Raw genomic sequence first — 16532 nt, forward strand, 5'->3', positions numbered from 1 at the left:
TAAATGGCTGGTCTGTTCTGTCAGCCTGCCTTTCCATTCAGCCTGTGCTTCACATCGATCTGCGAGCTGTCAGATTCAGTTTAGATCTGGCAGCTCAGGCACCAGCTCGAGCTTTTGTGAACGTGACACTAAGGACAGTGATATGATCAATCTTTTCCAGCCCATTTCTGTGAGAACCTCTTTGCTAAACCACAGAACAGGTGTGACACATTTGGATATGTGATACTCATAGAATACCTCCCCCAATTTCCCCCAACTTAGACAACAAATACCTCACAGGTAAGGCAACCGATCTCTTGTATAAGAGAGCAACTAAAGTATTAGCAAGCTAGAAAGTCTATCACTACATAATACCAAAAGCTCATATGAAAACCAATGTATACTCATGAGCTGATTCAAAACAGGTTCTCCACACCAAAACCTCAGACCTTGCACTTAATGCAGAGAGAGACCTCAGAGACAGCAAATCAATGGAAGGAACAAGGAATCAAAGATGTGGAGTCCACTCCTTCAATATGGAAAGCATTAGCTATGGAGCCAGCGCATTCAATAGCAGTTAACTCCTCAATAACATTAGAGCTGCAGCCTGCATGCCAGAAATCAAATCAAGTGCATGAGCTGTTCAGCACTCTGTACCACCCAGAAATCATCAAGAAGCACGACTGAGATGCTGCATCCAAGTGTTTAAATCAATTAAGGAGTAAAAGAGAAAGCTGTGAGGCAGAAAATAAAACATTCCTGGTACTGAATATGTGTATTGGTTTCGAAATTGATATTTTACATGTCCAAATGGAAAGAAAGAACAGTGTTTCTAAATAAAAGACCACTGGTTAATAGTTTTAAACCTGAAATTGAAGAGGAATTACTGAAGAAAGTTTCAAAAGTCAGATCATAAGGAAGTTTTTTTTTACCAATGTTACATGACAAAGCCTAGAAGGATAGTGAAAATGAACTCAATTTTTAATGTAGCAGATCTGTGAGGACAGTAACAGAGGTGCTCTGTTTGCAATCTTAATCTTTATTGAGTAATATATTAACTATTTCATGAGACATTGTTATAAGAATACTTTTAGTCTTCAATAGTGAATTAGAGTATATGATTTTTACATTGTGTTTGCATTGATCAATAACTTAGTGCTAGTAGGAGCTGGGATAGGACTACTGGGAAGCTGGGATTGTAGTACTTACAAAAAGCAAATTTAATATTTCAGTCAAAACATGCATTTGATTGGCTGTATGAGCACATAGACTAAGTATATTAATATAGAATATAGTTGTAATATACAGAGCACTTCAGCCCACTCCAGGCCATTGTGAAAGTCAGGCCAAAGGAGAAGCTTTTGACATAACACTGCCTTTGATATGAGTCTGCCCTGACATATCTTTTCAAATAACTTTAACACTATCAGATATTGTGGTTGCGAAGTTACACGGTGTACAAGGGAATTTAAAACATGTTTGGTAAAATAAAATTATATTTAACTTTGGAAAAGAATTGAACCGCACAAATAATGTTCCTATTATTATTAGCATGAAAAACAATTATAACTGCTAAAGTATTACTATTATTGATAGCTGTACTTATGCAAACTGATATGGAACAACTAAGAACCATGATTGGGTTTTTTTAAATGAATGTGTTTTGCATTTCAGAATAATAGGTTGTCCAGTGCCTTCCAGCAAATCCTATACCTCTTTTAATCTCACTGAATAGCATATGGAAGTAATAGCTGAAAACTAAATGTCCTGAGGAAGGCTTAGCCTGACCATCAGTTAGTATAGAGAGACAGAGAAACAGCCCAGTCTGTTTTCTTGCAAAGTGAGAAATCAAACTAACAAATATCTACTTATTTGCAGATGGGGGCATTGGCATTTAATAGAAGAATAAACTTAGATGCAATATTATAATAACAAGAAATTTGATTTTAGCAATTAAAATGTATAATCAATTAGTAAACACTAGTACCTGGGTGGCTCAGTGGTCAGCATTGTTGCCTCACAGGGCTGGGGCTCTGGGTTCAGTTCCTGGAGTACTATCTGCTTACAATTTATATGTACAAAGGCATACTGGTTTATTAGCCTCTGGGAACATGGGCTGTGGTGTGAGTATGTCTGTGTCTGTGTCCATGTGTGTCCTGTGATGGACTGGCATCCTGTACAGATTGTATCCTGCACTTGCTGCCCTATGACCCTGTATTGGATAAAGCAGTTAGAAAATGGATGGTACATGTAAACTTTTTTTCAGATGAACAGTACATATACCTATATATACTGCACATATTAATCTATATCTTATACATCTAAAAGCAAGGGGCATGGAGCTGACCATCAGAAAACTGAAGCAACACTAGTGATTCCATTATTTTTCGGCAGTCTTACAATCGCTATTTCGTCTACAAGTATATCAAAAAGGACAATTAAGATTAGCCATTTGAACACAGAAAAATCATTTTCTCAAAGTAGCAAATGAATATGCACAGTTTAAAGACAGTAATGTAAAGGCTGGGCAGTTTCTGTCTCAGCAGACACATCCCTTCAGTAGTTTATGGAATAGGGTTAGTGCCAACCAGAGAGAACACCTGCTCAATAAACAGGCTGGCCACTGAAATGGGATGTACAGTGTGGGCTATCCACACTGTGTGACATAAGTTCATTCTTTTTATAGGCGTCACACTAGTCTGACAGACTCAAACAGAAAGCAACCCATGAAACCTTTCCCAGTGTACAATGCAGCCCACTGCTGAGGTGGCAGTTTCAGATAAAGTGCCTCATTATCAGTGATTAATATGTTAAATCTGTAGGTTGAAAAGGCAGTGCATCACATTTTGCTCTCTACAAGTTCTTAATTGGTTTCTCCTTGTCTGAGAAGTACTATGCAATTATATAAACATCATACACTGGGAGATCCAAATGTCTCCTGGACTAGTGAAGTGGATCATTACATCTTCGACTGCACATGTCCAGCAGAGACCTGCAGACCCTGGCCAGTGTGAAGCAGTATCAGAGGCAGCAACAGTTCCCGAGCAGAGGAGCGTCTCTGTGTGTCTGCAGAGCACGCCCCTCCTCAGCAAGCGCACTGCCGGCACGCCTGCACCCGCTGGGTAATTGAGAGAATCACCAGGGAGTGAAACTAGTAAAGCAATCAAGAAAATGTCTGTAAACACAAAATTAAACACACTGCTCCAGGTCAAACATGAAACTCCTAAGACTAAATTAATCCATGTCTGAAGTACAGTGCAAGTCACAAATTATATACTAAGTACTGAAAGTATGTTCACTTATAGAGTAACGACAACAAATTCACTAAACTACATTCAGGAAAGTGACAATCTTTTCTGCAGCAGGTACACAGATATTTTATTGAACAGACATGACACAGATTAATGCATAAAGCTCATAAACATTTCTCATCAAGAGGGCTGATCAACAGGGTTTCTACTGTGAAAGTCACAGGCTGGTTGTAGGTGTGTGGCCACTGTTGGAAGCTATACAAGCTGTGCATCTGTGACGCATGCTTTGCACCAGGTTGTAGATGCTGTCCTCTAGGATTCTTTCCTATTTATCTCTTTCCATTTATCTTATCCCTTTAGAACCTGTTCACAGGTCATAGATGCCACACATGATGTCTGCTTATTCGACAAATGTTTCATTAAGTTCAAGTTTGGTGAGCAGGGCATCTACGGCATAACTGTTACATTCTCATCTCCCTCTGCATCTTGATGAGGTGTCATGACTAATGGCCTCCCTGATCGTGGCCTATCGTTGATGGATTGTGTTTGAATGTGACATCCTATTGGGATAAAAATTGGTTTCTGGACGAGCAGTGTGCAGTCTTATTCTAGCCTCTAAAACACTGTTGTTTTCTTGGAAAGTGTGGTAAATATTGGTTGCTTATTCTTCTTGATTTTTACCAGACTCACATTCAACAGACTAAATCACTCATCACCTGTGAGCAGTCAACACTTTCCCTGATGAGCTGAGTTAGTGTTTATGCAACAGTTAAAATCACTCGAATGCGACACAGTCAGTCACAAACAATCAAGGTAATCACTCATGCACACACAGAGTGATCTGATACTCAGTATAGAATCTGAGGAATAGATAGATAGATAATACTTTATTAATCCCGTAGGGAAATTGATGAAGATGAATAGATGCTCAGTATAGAATCATCAAAGGATGTGCATTAAACACTTTTCTTCCCTGTAATGTAATTAAGCAGAAATATTTTTAAGGTGGCATACGTACCTTTAACAAACTGATTAACCATTTAACACAACTAAAGCACTGGTGCTGCTCCTCATCTGTAGCTCTGATCTACATCTTATGCTGCTTATTTCTTTGTTAGCTTTGCAGCTTTTAAAAGCTGACTGGTAAAAGTGCCTCACATACAGTAGCTGCCACAGCTGCCTTCACTACATGATGGATGTAGTGCAATGTACACTCACATTGTCTATCCTGTCCATTACATTTTCTTTTCAGCTTTTTTCCTATGGCTTTTGAGCTTCTATTGTCTTTGTGGTTTGGATGCTTCTTTAAGCTGTAGAGTTATTACAATGGTAGTTCATGGGTATTTCAGGTCACTGTTTTCAAGTGACATTTAACTAAATCACTAAACTAATACTGAACTACAAAAACACAATAATAGTAACAAAGAGATATTAAGGCTGTATACATGTATTATAGCCACTATACAGTAACTTTATCACTGTTCAGTTTATTACAGCTCAGGTTTTCCAGTCAGACCTATATGGTACAGGAGTTACTGTCAGGGTGTCTCAGTGGGCAACAGGATGTCTGTGATGGCCACCCATGGAGTCCATCATTAGACCCCAGACAACTACCAGGTCTCCCCATGAGGACACCAAACCTCTCAACGTCACTATGTGATAAAAACATCACCGCTAAGACAAGGTCTGGTTCAGGAGATCCATCAGGTGAAGATTCTCCCTCCCCCTGGGCTCCTCATCACAGGCCAGACTTCCATGCCTTGGGCCTTCTCTGTGTACAAAACACGCTTGCCTGGTTTTTGCGATCTGAAGAGACCAACTTTGAAATTAGGTAAAAAGTCTGTCATCTTATAATTGTAGAAATCTTTATTTTATTTTTGAGGTATCCATTCAGGAAGAGAAATCTCTTTTTGTCATATTTTGGTGGATTATTCATTAAAGAGAAATTGAGTTTCTCTGGTTTAGCATCGATTTAGAGAGAACTGTGTCCTGAATGCGTCTTATTTTAAAAAACTAGCTTTTTTAAATGTGAATTTTCATAAAAATTCGATGAGCTTTAATGGTAAATCATAGTGTTACCTAAGCAATAACAATTAGCAAAACATCTACAAATGTTAAGGATACAATATTATTACTTGGACTTACACCCTGTTCCTGATGCTGTGACAGGACTGGACTGCAGATTCATTTTAATTTCCTCCTCCTCACCCAGTAGTAGTGCTATTTATTCTGATTCTGGCAGATGTGGAAATTCTTGAATTTGATCTGTTATTTTAGGAAAGATTTTTTTTCCTAATCCTTTCTTATTTCTTGCACAGTAATAGAAAGTGCATCCGTCTTTGCTTCTCCCTGCTGGCAGTGGGAGCACAGTGTCCTCTGAGAATCCAGGACTGTCTGTGTTGCAGTTTTTATGGCGAGACTGTGGTCACTGAGTCTGTCCTTTCTGGGCAGCCAGGTGTGTCTGTGTTGCACAGTTTCTATGGCCAGGCTGTAGTCACTGAGCCTAACTTTGTCAGGGACTGCTTCTCCTTGTTGACTCTTTACTTAATGTCTGTCTCATTAGGATAAAGGTATCTGTGAGTCACCCCTTGGTTTTTGTAAAAGGATAGGCCCAGACATTCACACTCTATGTAAATAACATAGAACTAATAGGTTGTGTGTTTGGTGTTTAGTTAATTAGTTTTGTAAATAGATGTTTGTCTATTAGTACAGACCATTTAGTTGCTGCCTGCTTATTTACTCTGAAACCATGCTGTGCCAAGGAGCAAAGAACTCATGTGACAACATTTCCTGACTAGAGGGGTATGTTATTAATTACCTTTTATAAACCTGTTTGCTAGGTAAGCTTGTCTCAGGATTGACTTTTAATTGTAATTTTAGCCTAATATATTTACACCCTCTCATTTGTGTATTAGAAAATTGATAATGATACTGTCATTTAACAGGTACTCCTATCCAAACTGAGGGAAACTAGTCTGTAACAGCAGTACCTTGGTATGACATCTCACAGAAAGACAGAGAACAAAGATTCGGTAAGATTCAATAATTCACACAGCAAATGTGTGGCATCAACTAGGGTACTAAAGTTACAACAAAAAGATCAAGTACAACCTCTGGAAAAGAATGACAAAATCTAGCAAAGCACTGCATTGAAAAGGTGTATTTCATAATGTGAAATACAAATAAAAGGTTAAGATATTGGAGGTGACAATGTAGGGATGCTCTATGATTTGGACCTCCAGAGAGGTCTCCAGGGGGAGAGAAAAAAGCACAGACCACAGTTAGATTATCCGTTTGGTGTGCAGATGCATACAGGCCAGGAGAACGGATTTCAGAAACCTGGTGGTGAGGTTTTTAAGACTGTCAAAGATCTCAATGGGAGCCTTCTAGGTCCACAGGACATAAGAAATTGAGAAAGCCAACAAACAAGAGGAGACACTCAGGCCAGCCCTTCTAGCTGCACAATGCCAGCAGGTTGCTGCCTATTTTTGACACTGGTTGCAGCAACCTGGAGTCTATCCCAAGAATCCGGTGCCAGAAAGGATCACAACCTGAATGGGATGCTAATCCACTACAGTGCATAGAGACAAAAACACCAGGGCAATTTCTTGATGGTGGTTCGCCTAAACAAGATATACAAAATAGACAAGATAGACAAAAACGTAACCACCCAAAGAAAACCCACAGGGACATGGGGAGAGGGTTTAAACTCCATGAAGAAGGTGCTCACATAGAGGCAGCAGTGCCAGGTGCCATACCACCCCACCACTACAATCATATAATTAACCAATTGCTTTCATATAGTTTGTTTCATCCCAAAGTATCCCAAAGCACTTTACATACAAAGTTAGACACACTTAATCCACCCCTGTAGTGCAGCCCATGAATGGGTGATACACAGAAGCTGCGCTGTGCCAGCCCAGGACACCACAGCACATCAAGGGCTGGAGTGAGAAATTACTTCAGCAGTGGAATTAATTGGCAAACTTTAGGTAGACCGGATTGTACAAGCCCTGAGTAGAAGTCAGCCAGTGCATTGGGGTTAAAATCATTACTCCTACAAAAAGTGTCATGGAATCTGTAATAACCAAGCAGACAGGACCTTGGTTTCACAGTTTGTCTGAAGGGCAGCACCACTAACAGCAACAACCTGATTTTCTAAAGGGTGTCACATCCCATTATTTACCAGGCCCAGAGTTCTAAGTTCTGATGAGGTAGTAATACTGCTGTCCTACAAGCTATCCTCTATATCCAGTAATATCCAGTTACACTTTTATCTCACAAGTGCTTGTTAAACATTCTGCTGAAGTACTAGAGGATAAGAATTTACTGCAGTATTAATGGATCTAGACAGGAAATGGAATTTTCATTTGATTATTATTTTCCTTTGCCTCAGTGTTCAATGAGGTTTTCTGTATGAAACAAATGTTAATATTAAATCCTGTAGTTTCTGGCACCTCTAGTTTGCCCATAATATAAACTGACCACAGTGCATAAACATAATATGTATATCATTATTTTCAGGAGCTATAAAACAAGTCTGGTTTATAAACTGCACTGGCTCTGCAGATGTTTATTCAAGAAAATATCAAGCCTTAAATCTATCAACAATATGTCCCCAGAAAACAGGCTGCTGACACAACACATGCTATGGAGTGCTCATAGAGCGTTTTCAGCAGAAGTGTATCGTCTAATTCAAGCTATGTTCAAGCAAGCCCGAGAAAATTTATTTTAACAAATGTTTTAGTGGGCCCATGTCTAACAGGATGATCAAACCATTGTTGTGATCCAATCAGAAGTAATCCAATCATAACACTCCCACCTGACACCCTATGGTATAAAACCTTGCATGGTATTTTAGACACTTTTACCACACTGCCATGCAGTAACTTTGCTCTATCATACCTATACAATGTTTTCACCTTCCTTTCTAATACTTCTTTGTGTTCGTACCCTAGAGTACCTCAGCAAAAGTTTATAAAGGACCAAGGCACCCCACAGCACACTTCTGCTGTGTATTTCTGGCACTAGACTAGGACTACTGTATATTCATGCTTCGAAAACTGCAACCAGAAAATGACAATGGAGAGGTCACAGTCTTCAGAAAGAAAGGCTGAATGTCATCATGGCTCATGGTGATAAACTGTCATGCTCCATTCCTTGTCACAATGGTGTTAGTGCCTCTGAGAGTTTAACTACAACAGCCTCTGCATCCAGTTATCTCAGCGGGCTTTGACAACAAAGGACAGGTAAACTGTGGTCAAGCTTTGAGGCGATTTTTTATTTTGATTATAAAACACTGGCCTTCAATCGCACCTTCCCTCTGTGAAGAGATTTTTTAGGTGGTGCACAGCTTGAAAAAGTGACAAATAAAAGCTAAGCTGATCAATCTTCCTCTTTTTTATCCTGAAATAATTACTGATCTTACCAGATAAGTAAGAACATTAAAAGGTGATAAAAGAGAGGAGGAAATTCAGCCCATCTTACATGTTTAATTTGGCAGCTTAATGATCCAAGAATCAGCTATTTGTTAAAGGATTCAAATGTTTTAGATTCAGCTACTGTTTGGGCTAAAGAGTTTGTTCCCCCATGACACCCTGTTTCCTGTTTTCTATGCTTAATCTAGAGAACCCGCTTGTCTATAGGGCTTTGTTGATCTTGAAGATGTTCTCTGTGTTTGCTGTGGCTTTCTACTGTACATCATGTCCCTGTGCAACTTTCCTTGTTCCTTCACTACAACTAAATCAATTCTCTTAATCCGTCTGAAGTCAACTGTTCCTTCGGACCAGTTCTCACAATGTTCTGATCTATGTCTCATTGCTGCCATCTTGCTCTGTGTGCCCTGTCCCTTCACTGCTCATTCAGCACAGGCCCATGTCCTCCAAGAGACACTGCCTGGACGTCATTCACCCACAACGTACTGATTTAGAACACCTCACTCTGGGCACCTGGATTTTTCCTTTATTTTTGGGGGTTTTTTGCAGCTACTACATCTTGACTTACAAACTAAGGCAGGTATAAATTAGAATTATTCAATTTTTCATTTTCCTAGCAGGTGTAACAAGAAAGGTTTTCCCAAAGTCAGAATGACCAAATCCACGGCGAAAAGCTACCCATACTAAACTACCCAAGCCCAATCAGTGGCCTTCTTGAGTGCCCTGCCCAAATACACCAATGGAACACGGAGTGGTTTGAAGACCTTGATTTGAATCCAACTTCTTCAGCAGCTACACAGATATTCAGCAATGTTTTTTTAAGGCAAGGATACTGAAATGTATGCGGTCTTAGTGAAGGCTTGTTTACAGACTGATATCAAACTTATGTGTTACCATGACTACAACAGCTAAATCATAAGGAGTAGTGCTGGGAAGCCCACATCTCTCCAATACTCTGGACTCTTATTTAAGATCATATTAAAACTGAGAAGTGTGGGGGGGGGGAGTTTTTGCTGTTTTGGGTTTGTGCAGATATTTGCAATTATATTGGGACATTATAAACTGGAATAATAGACCCAGGGAACCTCAGCTTCTTCACTCAGAGAACCTGATGGCAGACCCAGGAGAGCAGGACAGCAGCCCAGGACTTTGAAGATCTATTATGATAAATGTACCTCAAACAAATTATCTGAAGGGGAGCAACCATTAGGCCTGAGACACCTGGAGATTTATTTTCACCCACTGGGAGTTTTTCTTTTCCTCTCCCCTGTGCCCACTGTCAGCTGTTACTATGTTGTTAACTGCTATACTACTGTAATTCTTAAAAGTACTCTACCGAAAACTGTTGTGAAGGTCACTATAGCAAATAAAAGCTTGACTGATTACTGTATATGAAGTATAATAAAAAATACAAATACTACATAACTTTAAGGTAAGCCATTGCTTTTCAAAAGTATTTATTGCTGGATTAAATTGCTCTTGAAGTGTTGCAGATTTTCAGAGTGACTTTTAACAGAAACCACTTTGAACATGTACTGTATGGACAGGGGAATGACTTGATTGTGGGTGGTTCAGACAACTAATCCTCATTCCCACTCTTCTCTGTTGTCTCTGGAGACCTTCAATTAAATCCAGCTCAAGTCACAAGCAAAATGAAATCAGAGCAAAACATTAGACTCTCTAGAATAGCCATATAATTCATCTGCAATTAAAAGCAGGTGCAAGTACCCTACTCTGAGGATTTTAGCCTGACACTGAATGCAGATCTGTTGCTTCAGTTAACAGCACACACTTTATGTGATATAAAAGTGAATATAAACTGTTCATGTTGGTAAACTGGTATGAAAGAAAATAAAGTGAACTGTTGAATAGAAGGATTTAATTAATATTCACCAGCACTTCATTATAGGTCTTATAATATGAGGTGATATTGTTATTTAAGCAGACAATAGGGAATTGCACCATAATGCAAAGTGTTGTTTTTTTTGTAAAAACTGCATTTTCTGGAGACTTTAAAGAAGTCCTATTATGGGGAGTGCAGGGAATGGACAGAACCTTCTCTGATTACCAAACCATGTCTCTCACATTGATCTCATTTCTAAAGACACCAGTAACCTCAATCCTCTTTTTAAAAAAAAGCCATATGTAAAATTCGAAACATAGGAAGACATGGACACCCTCATACAGTTTGTTTTTTAGACTTGATCCTTTCAAAGGTTTGCCAGTCTTGCTCTTAGCAATATCCAGAGAAACCTAATTAAAAGATTATCATTATCTGTGGTGGCTGGCATTTACAGTAGTATCAGGATGTTGAGAATTACTTTGTGCCTCATAGTATCAAATGCATCAAACATGAACAAGCACTATCAGCCATAAGAGACAAAAGAGAAAACAGAGCTCCCGTGAACAGAGTTTAGACAAGCTCATTAGCATGGTCTGCACAACATTGTCAGAAGTAAGATGCTCAGGTTGTGCTTTTTTACACCAACCGATTCTGTACCATCTGGAGTCTTGTTGGAGATGGCAGGCAGGTGTCACCAGGTACTGTAGGTGGGCTACAGCCTGCTGCCCACAGCCAGTCTTACACTCTCAGTTACAGCACAGTGTGAAAGTATCAATAATCCCTTGACTCAAACTGACTACCGTGTGACTCTTCACAGCACAGATACAGTTACACCAGAGGGAAGGCAGGTGTTTAGAGATGGCATTTTAAAAGGCAGGTTAGATCATCCTGAAGGTTTTTCTCCATCATCACAAAGGGTTTTGAAATAGATCTTATCCTGCTAACTACTACTGTTTCTCTTTCAGTGCTGACACTACGAGATACATACCCAGAAAAGGGTATTAACCTTTTTGTCACTGAGACTAAGTACAGAAACTACTGTGGGTTTGGCTATATTTCTTCTACTTGTAATCCACTGGGAAAAACACTAAAGAAAAAAATCAATAAAAGTTGCACATTTTAAATAATACAATATTTACAACTTAACTATGCCTTTCAGCAAAACTGCATATTCGTATAGCAGCGCTGTTATAGTATATATTAATGACATCTCTTAGAAAAACAATTAAATTGATGTTATTAAAACATCAAACCTATTGTAAGTGACACTAGACATAATCAGTATCTATAGCTCTGGTTTCCAAGCCCTGGAAGAGCTACACGAACAGAGTGACAGTTTAGAAAGAAGCAATAACCAGTTCAATCTTGATTTGTTCATACCCATTTATTCATAGTGATGGAAAAACAACTCAGGCAACATGACAAATAAAAATCAAAACAATATGCACAACCTTTAAACAAATAAAAATAAAAATCCTTTTTTCATTTTGATATCAGGCATTAATGGCTAATCCATTCCCCTCCACATCACTTATTGTGTAACCTAGATGAAAACAAAAGAACATATCCCTTTGCTTCTTTTACCATCACTGCATTAAATGCTCACAGCTGGACTGAAAGATTAATTGATTTTTCCATTTCTGAGTTACTGGTTCATTTTTCCCCTTTGCTTTCTGCCATCTGCGATTAGCACACACGGGCATCTCAAAAAGTGCTGCACTGCCTGCAAGGAGATGCCAACTTGCTCTGTGCATTATTCCCTAGCAGAGGTGAAACCAAGATATTCTGCTTCCTACACTCATAACCCCAGCTTACAACTACCAGAGCGTGCATCGTTTTGACAGGTATGAAATGGTTGGCGAGCTGTGGTGATTAACTCTTTACTTAACAGCAGGAGTAGTTTTGGACACATTTTTTTCTCAGTAAAAATGCACATCAGATGCATATACAGTTTTTCCCATGACTTTGCAATGGACAAATTGGCAGTACCACATTAACCCTTTGTGCAAGAATGACATTATAGAAAAAGTAAAGAACTTGCCATTTTAGAGTACAAAACTCTTTCAAAGCTAAATATAATTTACCTATATATAGTTTACGTGTAATCTTCTCTATTCTCTTGCAGGTTTTGACTTTCTTCACCCTTCTGCACTTCGCACTTCCTGAGTGGCCTCTCTGCCCCTCCTGCCTCCTCCCCTCTCCGAGCTTTTGTTCTTCTGTGCTATTTAATCTTTGCTATCTGCCCTGTCTTTCTCACACCTGAAGAAGGCTCCCCACCGAAACGTTGTGTTCTCTTCTCTTTTCAGGATGGAATAAACCTATTGTTCCTTTACAGACGACGCATGCCAACGCAGCTACCCACCTGAACTAAATATAATTTAGGTGCTTCACAACATATACAGTCCTACTCGCAAATTATGTAGAGCACAACTCTTAGAAAAAAATGTTTGAGTTATTGCGCTATAAATTACAGGAGGTGGTAAGTCTTCGTATGATATTCCAGTGCATGACGGCGCAAAAAAGCAGGACTTCCCTAAAGTGTTCCAAGTGCGTAAATAGTACATTAACTTTCTATGTATTTGCATAAACTCAACTGTCTTCGAATCGGACCTTTTCGTTTATGGAGAAGACCTTGAACCTGACTTCTATACAGTTAATTGAGTCGAACCTAACCCCCACTACTCCCACAAGACAACGAAGCTCGACAGTGCAGTTCACGCTCTGCAGCGGTAAATGAGCTAAGTCATTCAATAAACAATGCACATTTCCTGCAGGTGTTGACCTCTGGCAGTCTCGTTAAACACAAAATTCAGTAGCGCTGCAGTCGTTTTCTTCTACAGTATTAATTTACCTCAGTAAAGTACAGATCGTTACATAGAAAACGTAGCTCGGTGCTTGTAGAGTCTGGACGTTCTTGCTGCTGGGTCTGGGACTGGATTCTCCAAAAACGTCTTTTCATATTACTTGTTAATCATGTTAATTGTTTCACTTTTCAGGTTCAGATGCCCCAGGGCAAATTTTTATACTTTGATTTACCCGCCGGTCCTTCATCATTCCCAGATAGTTTAGAGTCTCATATTCAAACTGCAGTTCAAACTCGGACATAAAAGCGCCGATAAAAAACAATCCCACAAACAGTATGTGAAAAGAGAGAACAGCTGCATCATGCGGCGTTCAAATAAAATAGATTTTTAAAGGGGAATGGGGACACAGCATGGTTAATTGCCTACGGTGGTATCTGAACCTTCGTCTCCAATCTCGGTGTTTAAATGTATCCACGCGTCAGAGCAAGATCCCAGTTCATATTGATAAAAATGTAGCGCTTTAAGGTTACCGCACAATATGTGTCCTGGTCTCCTGAAAACACTCATCTTGGATTTTCTGAGAATCCACTCTTCAGTCTGGGTTTATTGACACTTCGCCCCAGGGGAAAACAAATATAATATTCCTTTTTATTAGTGCATTCCTCAATTTAAAGCAACGGAATTCGCTAAATCCGCCACTTTAACAAATTAAATTCAATACGAATGGAAACACTCAAATGTATCTTGAATACAACAACATTATGCTCTAATTACAATGCCTCCGCCACACGCTTTTCACACCATAATCATAAATCGAGAACTCATGAAATTAGCTGAAGATTTTTAGAGAAAACAGAAAAATAAAACTTAAAGACCATCTCAATCTGCAAAAAAGTCGGATGAGAAGGAAAAAAAATACATTTTAGTCTCATCATAAATGACAGCCCCGCCAATATCTGCAATGTTATTTGATTTTATTGCACAGTTGTCTCCGAATTTTTTACCACTGGCATGAAACTGGCTAATATACTCTCAACAACTGTTTTTTTTAAGATGCATGATTATAGTATTGTTAGATGTTTTAAAAAATTCAATACATTTTGGAGACCTTAGATGAAGCGGAAAGGTCAGTTTCTACACTCCTGTACTTCTCCGTGCTAGAGGTTTTGTCATAATTAATATTATTACACAAATAACAGTTATGTCCGGAATTAATCGTTGACAGTAGGACGCCGTAGCTCCAAGCCAACAGCTGCTGGAGTAATGTGACAAGGTGAGTCATACATTTGTAAAACTACAGTATTTACATATCTCGGCGGCATTTTTATTTATTTACGCTCAGGTGTTAATTCAGCACTATCCATCACCTCACCTCAAGGCTTAACGCCTTGTGAAGATTAGGTACAGTATAACACCAGTCGCCCGCCCCGCTAGGATCGTCACCTCCTTTGGTTTCATTCAACATCTGGAGCTCTTTTTGCGCAATGATTGTTTCCAAGCTACGAGTTGTCTGCTTTAGAGTAAATCGCACTTACCGTTTCCAGTGATGTGGTTCTCTACCTCGGCGTGTCCAGCTTGCCTGGAAGAAGCGCTAAGTTGGATGTAGAGTCCCATGTAATGTAAAATCCCTATTATCGCTCCAAAGGCTCCCATCTCTTTTGTTTGAGGTGCCAGGACTCTTTGCCACTCTCTCACATCAGGGGCTGGGGGATCAGCAATCCAGGGAACTATACTCCCGGGTTCGAAAAGAAATCACTCCCGATTCAGGTCGCAGGAAAGTGCCTTTCTGGAGATTCTGCAAACGCCCGCTGTCGACAGCCACTGCCTTCTCTCGCGGCTGCTCGCTCGCTCGACTCTGCGGGCCTCCCAGCTGCGGCGGAAGGAGATGCGTTCTAAAAGAGAAAAAGGGGGAGTGCCCAGGCTTGCAAAGGGGATATCAATTAGGCGGAGGGATCCTATCCACTGATTTATTCATTAAACTTTTACAAGGCAGTAATTCTTAAAGCTGTACGGGTACATTATACAACCTGATTAAAATTGGCGGAAAGGTTATCGGTTGTAAAACTGTAAAAATAATTACAAGTAAATGCTTCACATATAGAAGGTGACAACAACATCAGCAAATATGGATTTTATGAGCAGTATGTCATTAGTGATCAACAAGTGCATTACAAAGATAAACTATGAATATACATATTTTAAACAATAGACATTTATTTTAAACAATTAACAAAGAAGCCCACTGTCCAAATAAAGAAAGCATGGCACTTTACTAATTGTCTATCAATGGCCAGCTAATAATTACAGATAAAACCCTCAATTGTCTCAAATATACAGTAATTATACATGAGCAGAAACTGCTTCTTACTGTGACTATCTTCAGCAAGACTGTTATGCTTCTTATTTTGGTCAGAAATTCTCAAACCCTGATTCTTTACGAGAAATTGTCTCGGGAATGGGACCGCCGGACGCCTGCAGCCACAAATTGTTTATCATAATTATTACGATATAGAAAGAAATCGATTCAGGTTGAGTTACGGAGAGAATCCGATGCGAATATAGAAGGCTGTTGTACTCTCAAAGAGCAAGTCTTTTAAGTGTCTGCAAACATATTTCTTTTTAATGGCCGGCTGACGGCTTAATAGATCTTATATGTACAACCTAGAATAAATCTCTGAAGGTTTAGTAGCAGGCTCTACTTTGATAGCATATATAATATAATATCATCTAAAAGTTCTCAAATTTAACTTAAAGTGAAAGGCCTTCTTAACAGAGCGCCAAACGCAGGACTAAAATTGTGCATGAAGGCAAGCTTTGAAACGTTTTAACAACAAACTGTACGCAGCGGTGTCACGCGCCGTTAATGACGGCTATTCCACTAGATGGCTGTGATGACATTTGAGAAAAAAATGTGAGCAGCAAAACTAGCAAGAAAACAATACATCCGTCATACGCTGTGCTACATATAATCCAATAATGAATTATTCAGAGCATTGTACTCAATCCGATATACTATATCGTATTCTTTCATTTTCTTAAAAATGACTAACGCTTCAAAGCTTTCAGTTCATGAAGAATAAGCTATTGGATGCAACCCAGGTTCTGCGTGAACAAATTTAAGGGATCTTAAATAATTGTGCCTTCATTTTTACAATACTTACATACTATGTTGATTAGAAAATTGTGGACTTTTTAAATTGATTTTACTGATGGAATAAAA

At 39.2% G+C, this 16532-nt stretch overlaps 1 protein-coding gene across 1 annotated transcript in view; it reads right to left on the reverse strand.

The window, feature by feature from the left end:
- LOC102683618 (V-set and transmembrane domain-containing protein 2-like protein) overlaps nt 1–15204 on the reverse strand; it is a 43191-nt gene extending 27987 nt beyond the window's left edge. The window contains exon 1 of the mRNA XM_006639432.3: nt 14848–15204. Within this exon, the coding sequence (XP_006639495.1) occupies nt 14848–14965 (118 nt within the window). The 5' untranslated portion in view covers nt 14966–15204. The remainder of the gene's footprint in view (nt 1–14847) is intronic.
- Nucleotides 15205–16532: the final 1328 nt, after the last annotated feature.

Source organism: Lepisosteus oculatus, chromosome 16 (assembly GCF_040954835.1).
Source record: "Lepisosteus oculatus isolate fLepOcu1 chromosome 16, fLepOcu1.hap2, whole genome shotgun sequence".
In the NCBI taxonomy this organism is placed as follows: Eukaryota; Metazoa; Chordata; class Actinopteri; order Semionotiformes; family Lepisosteidae; genus Lepisosteus; species Lepisosteus oculatus.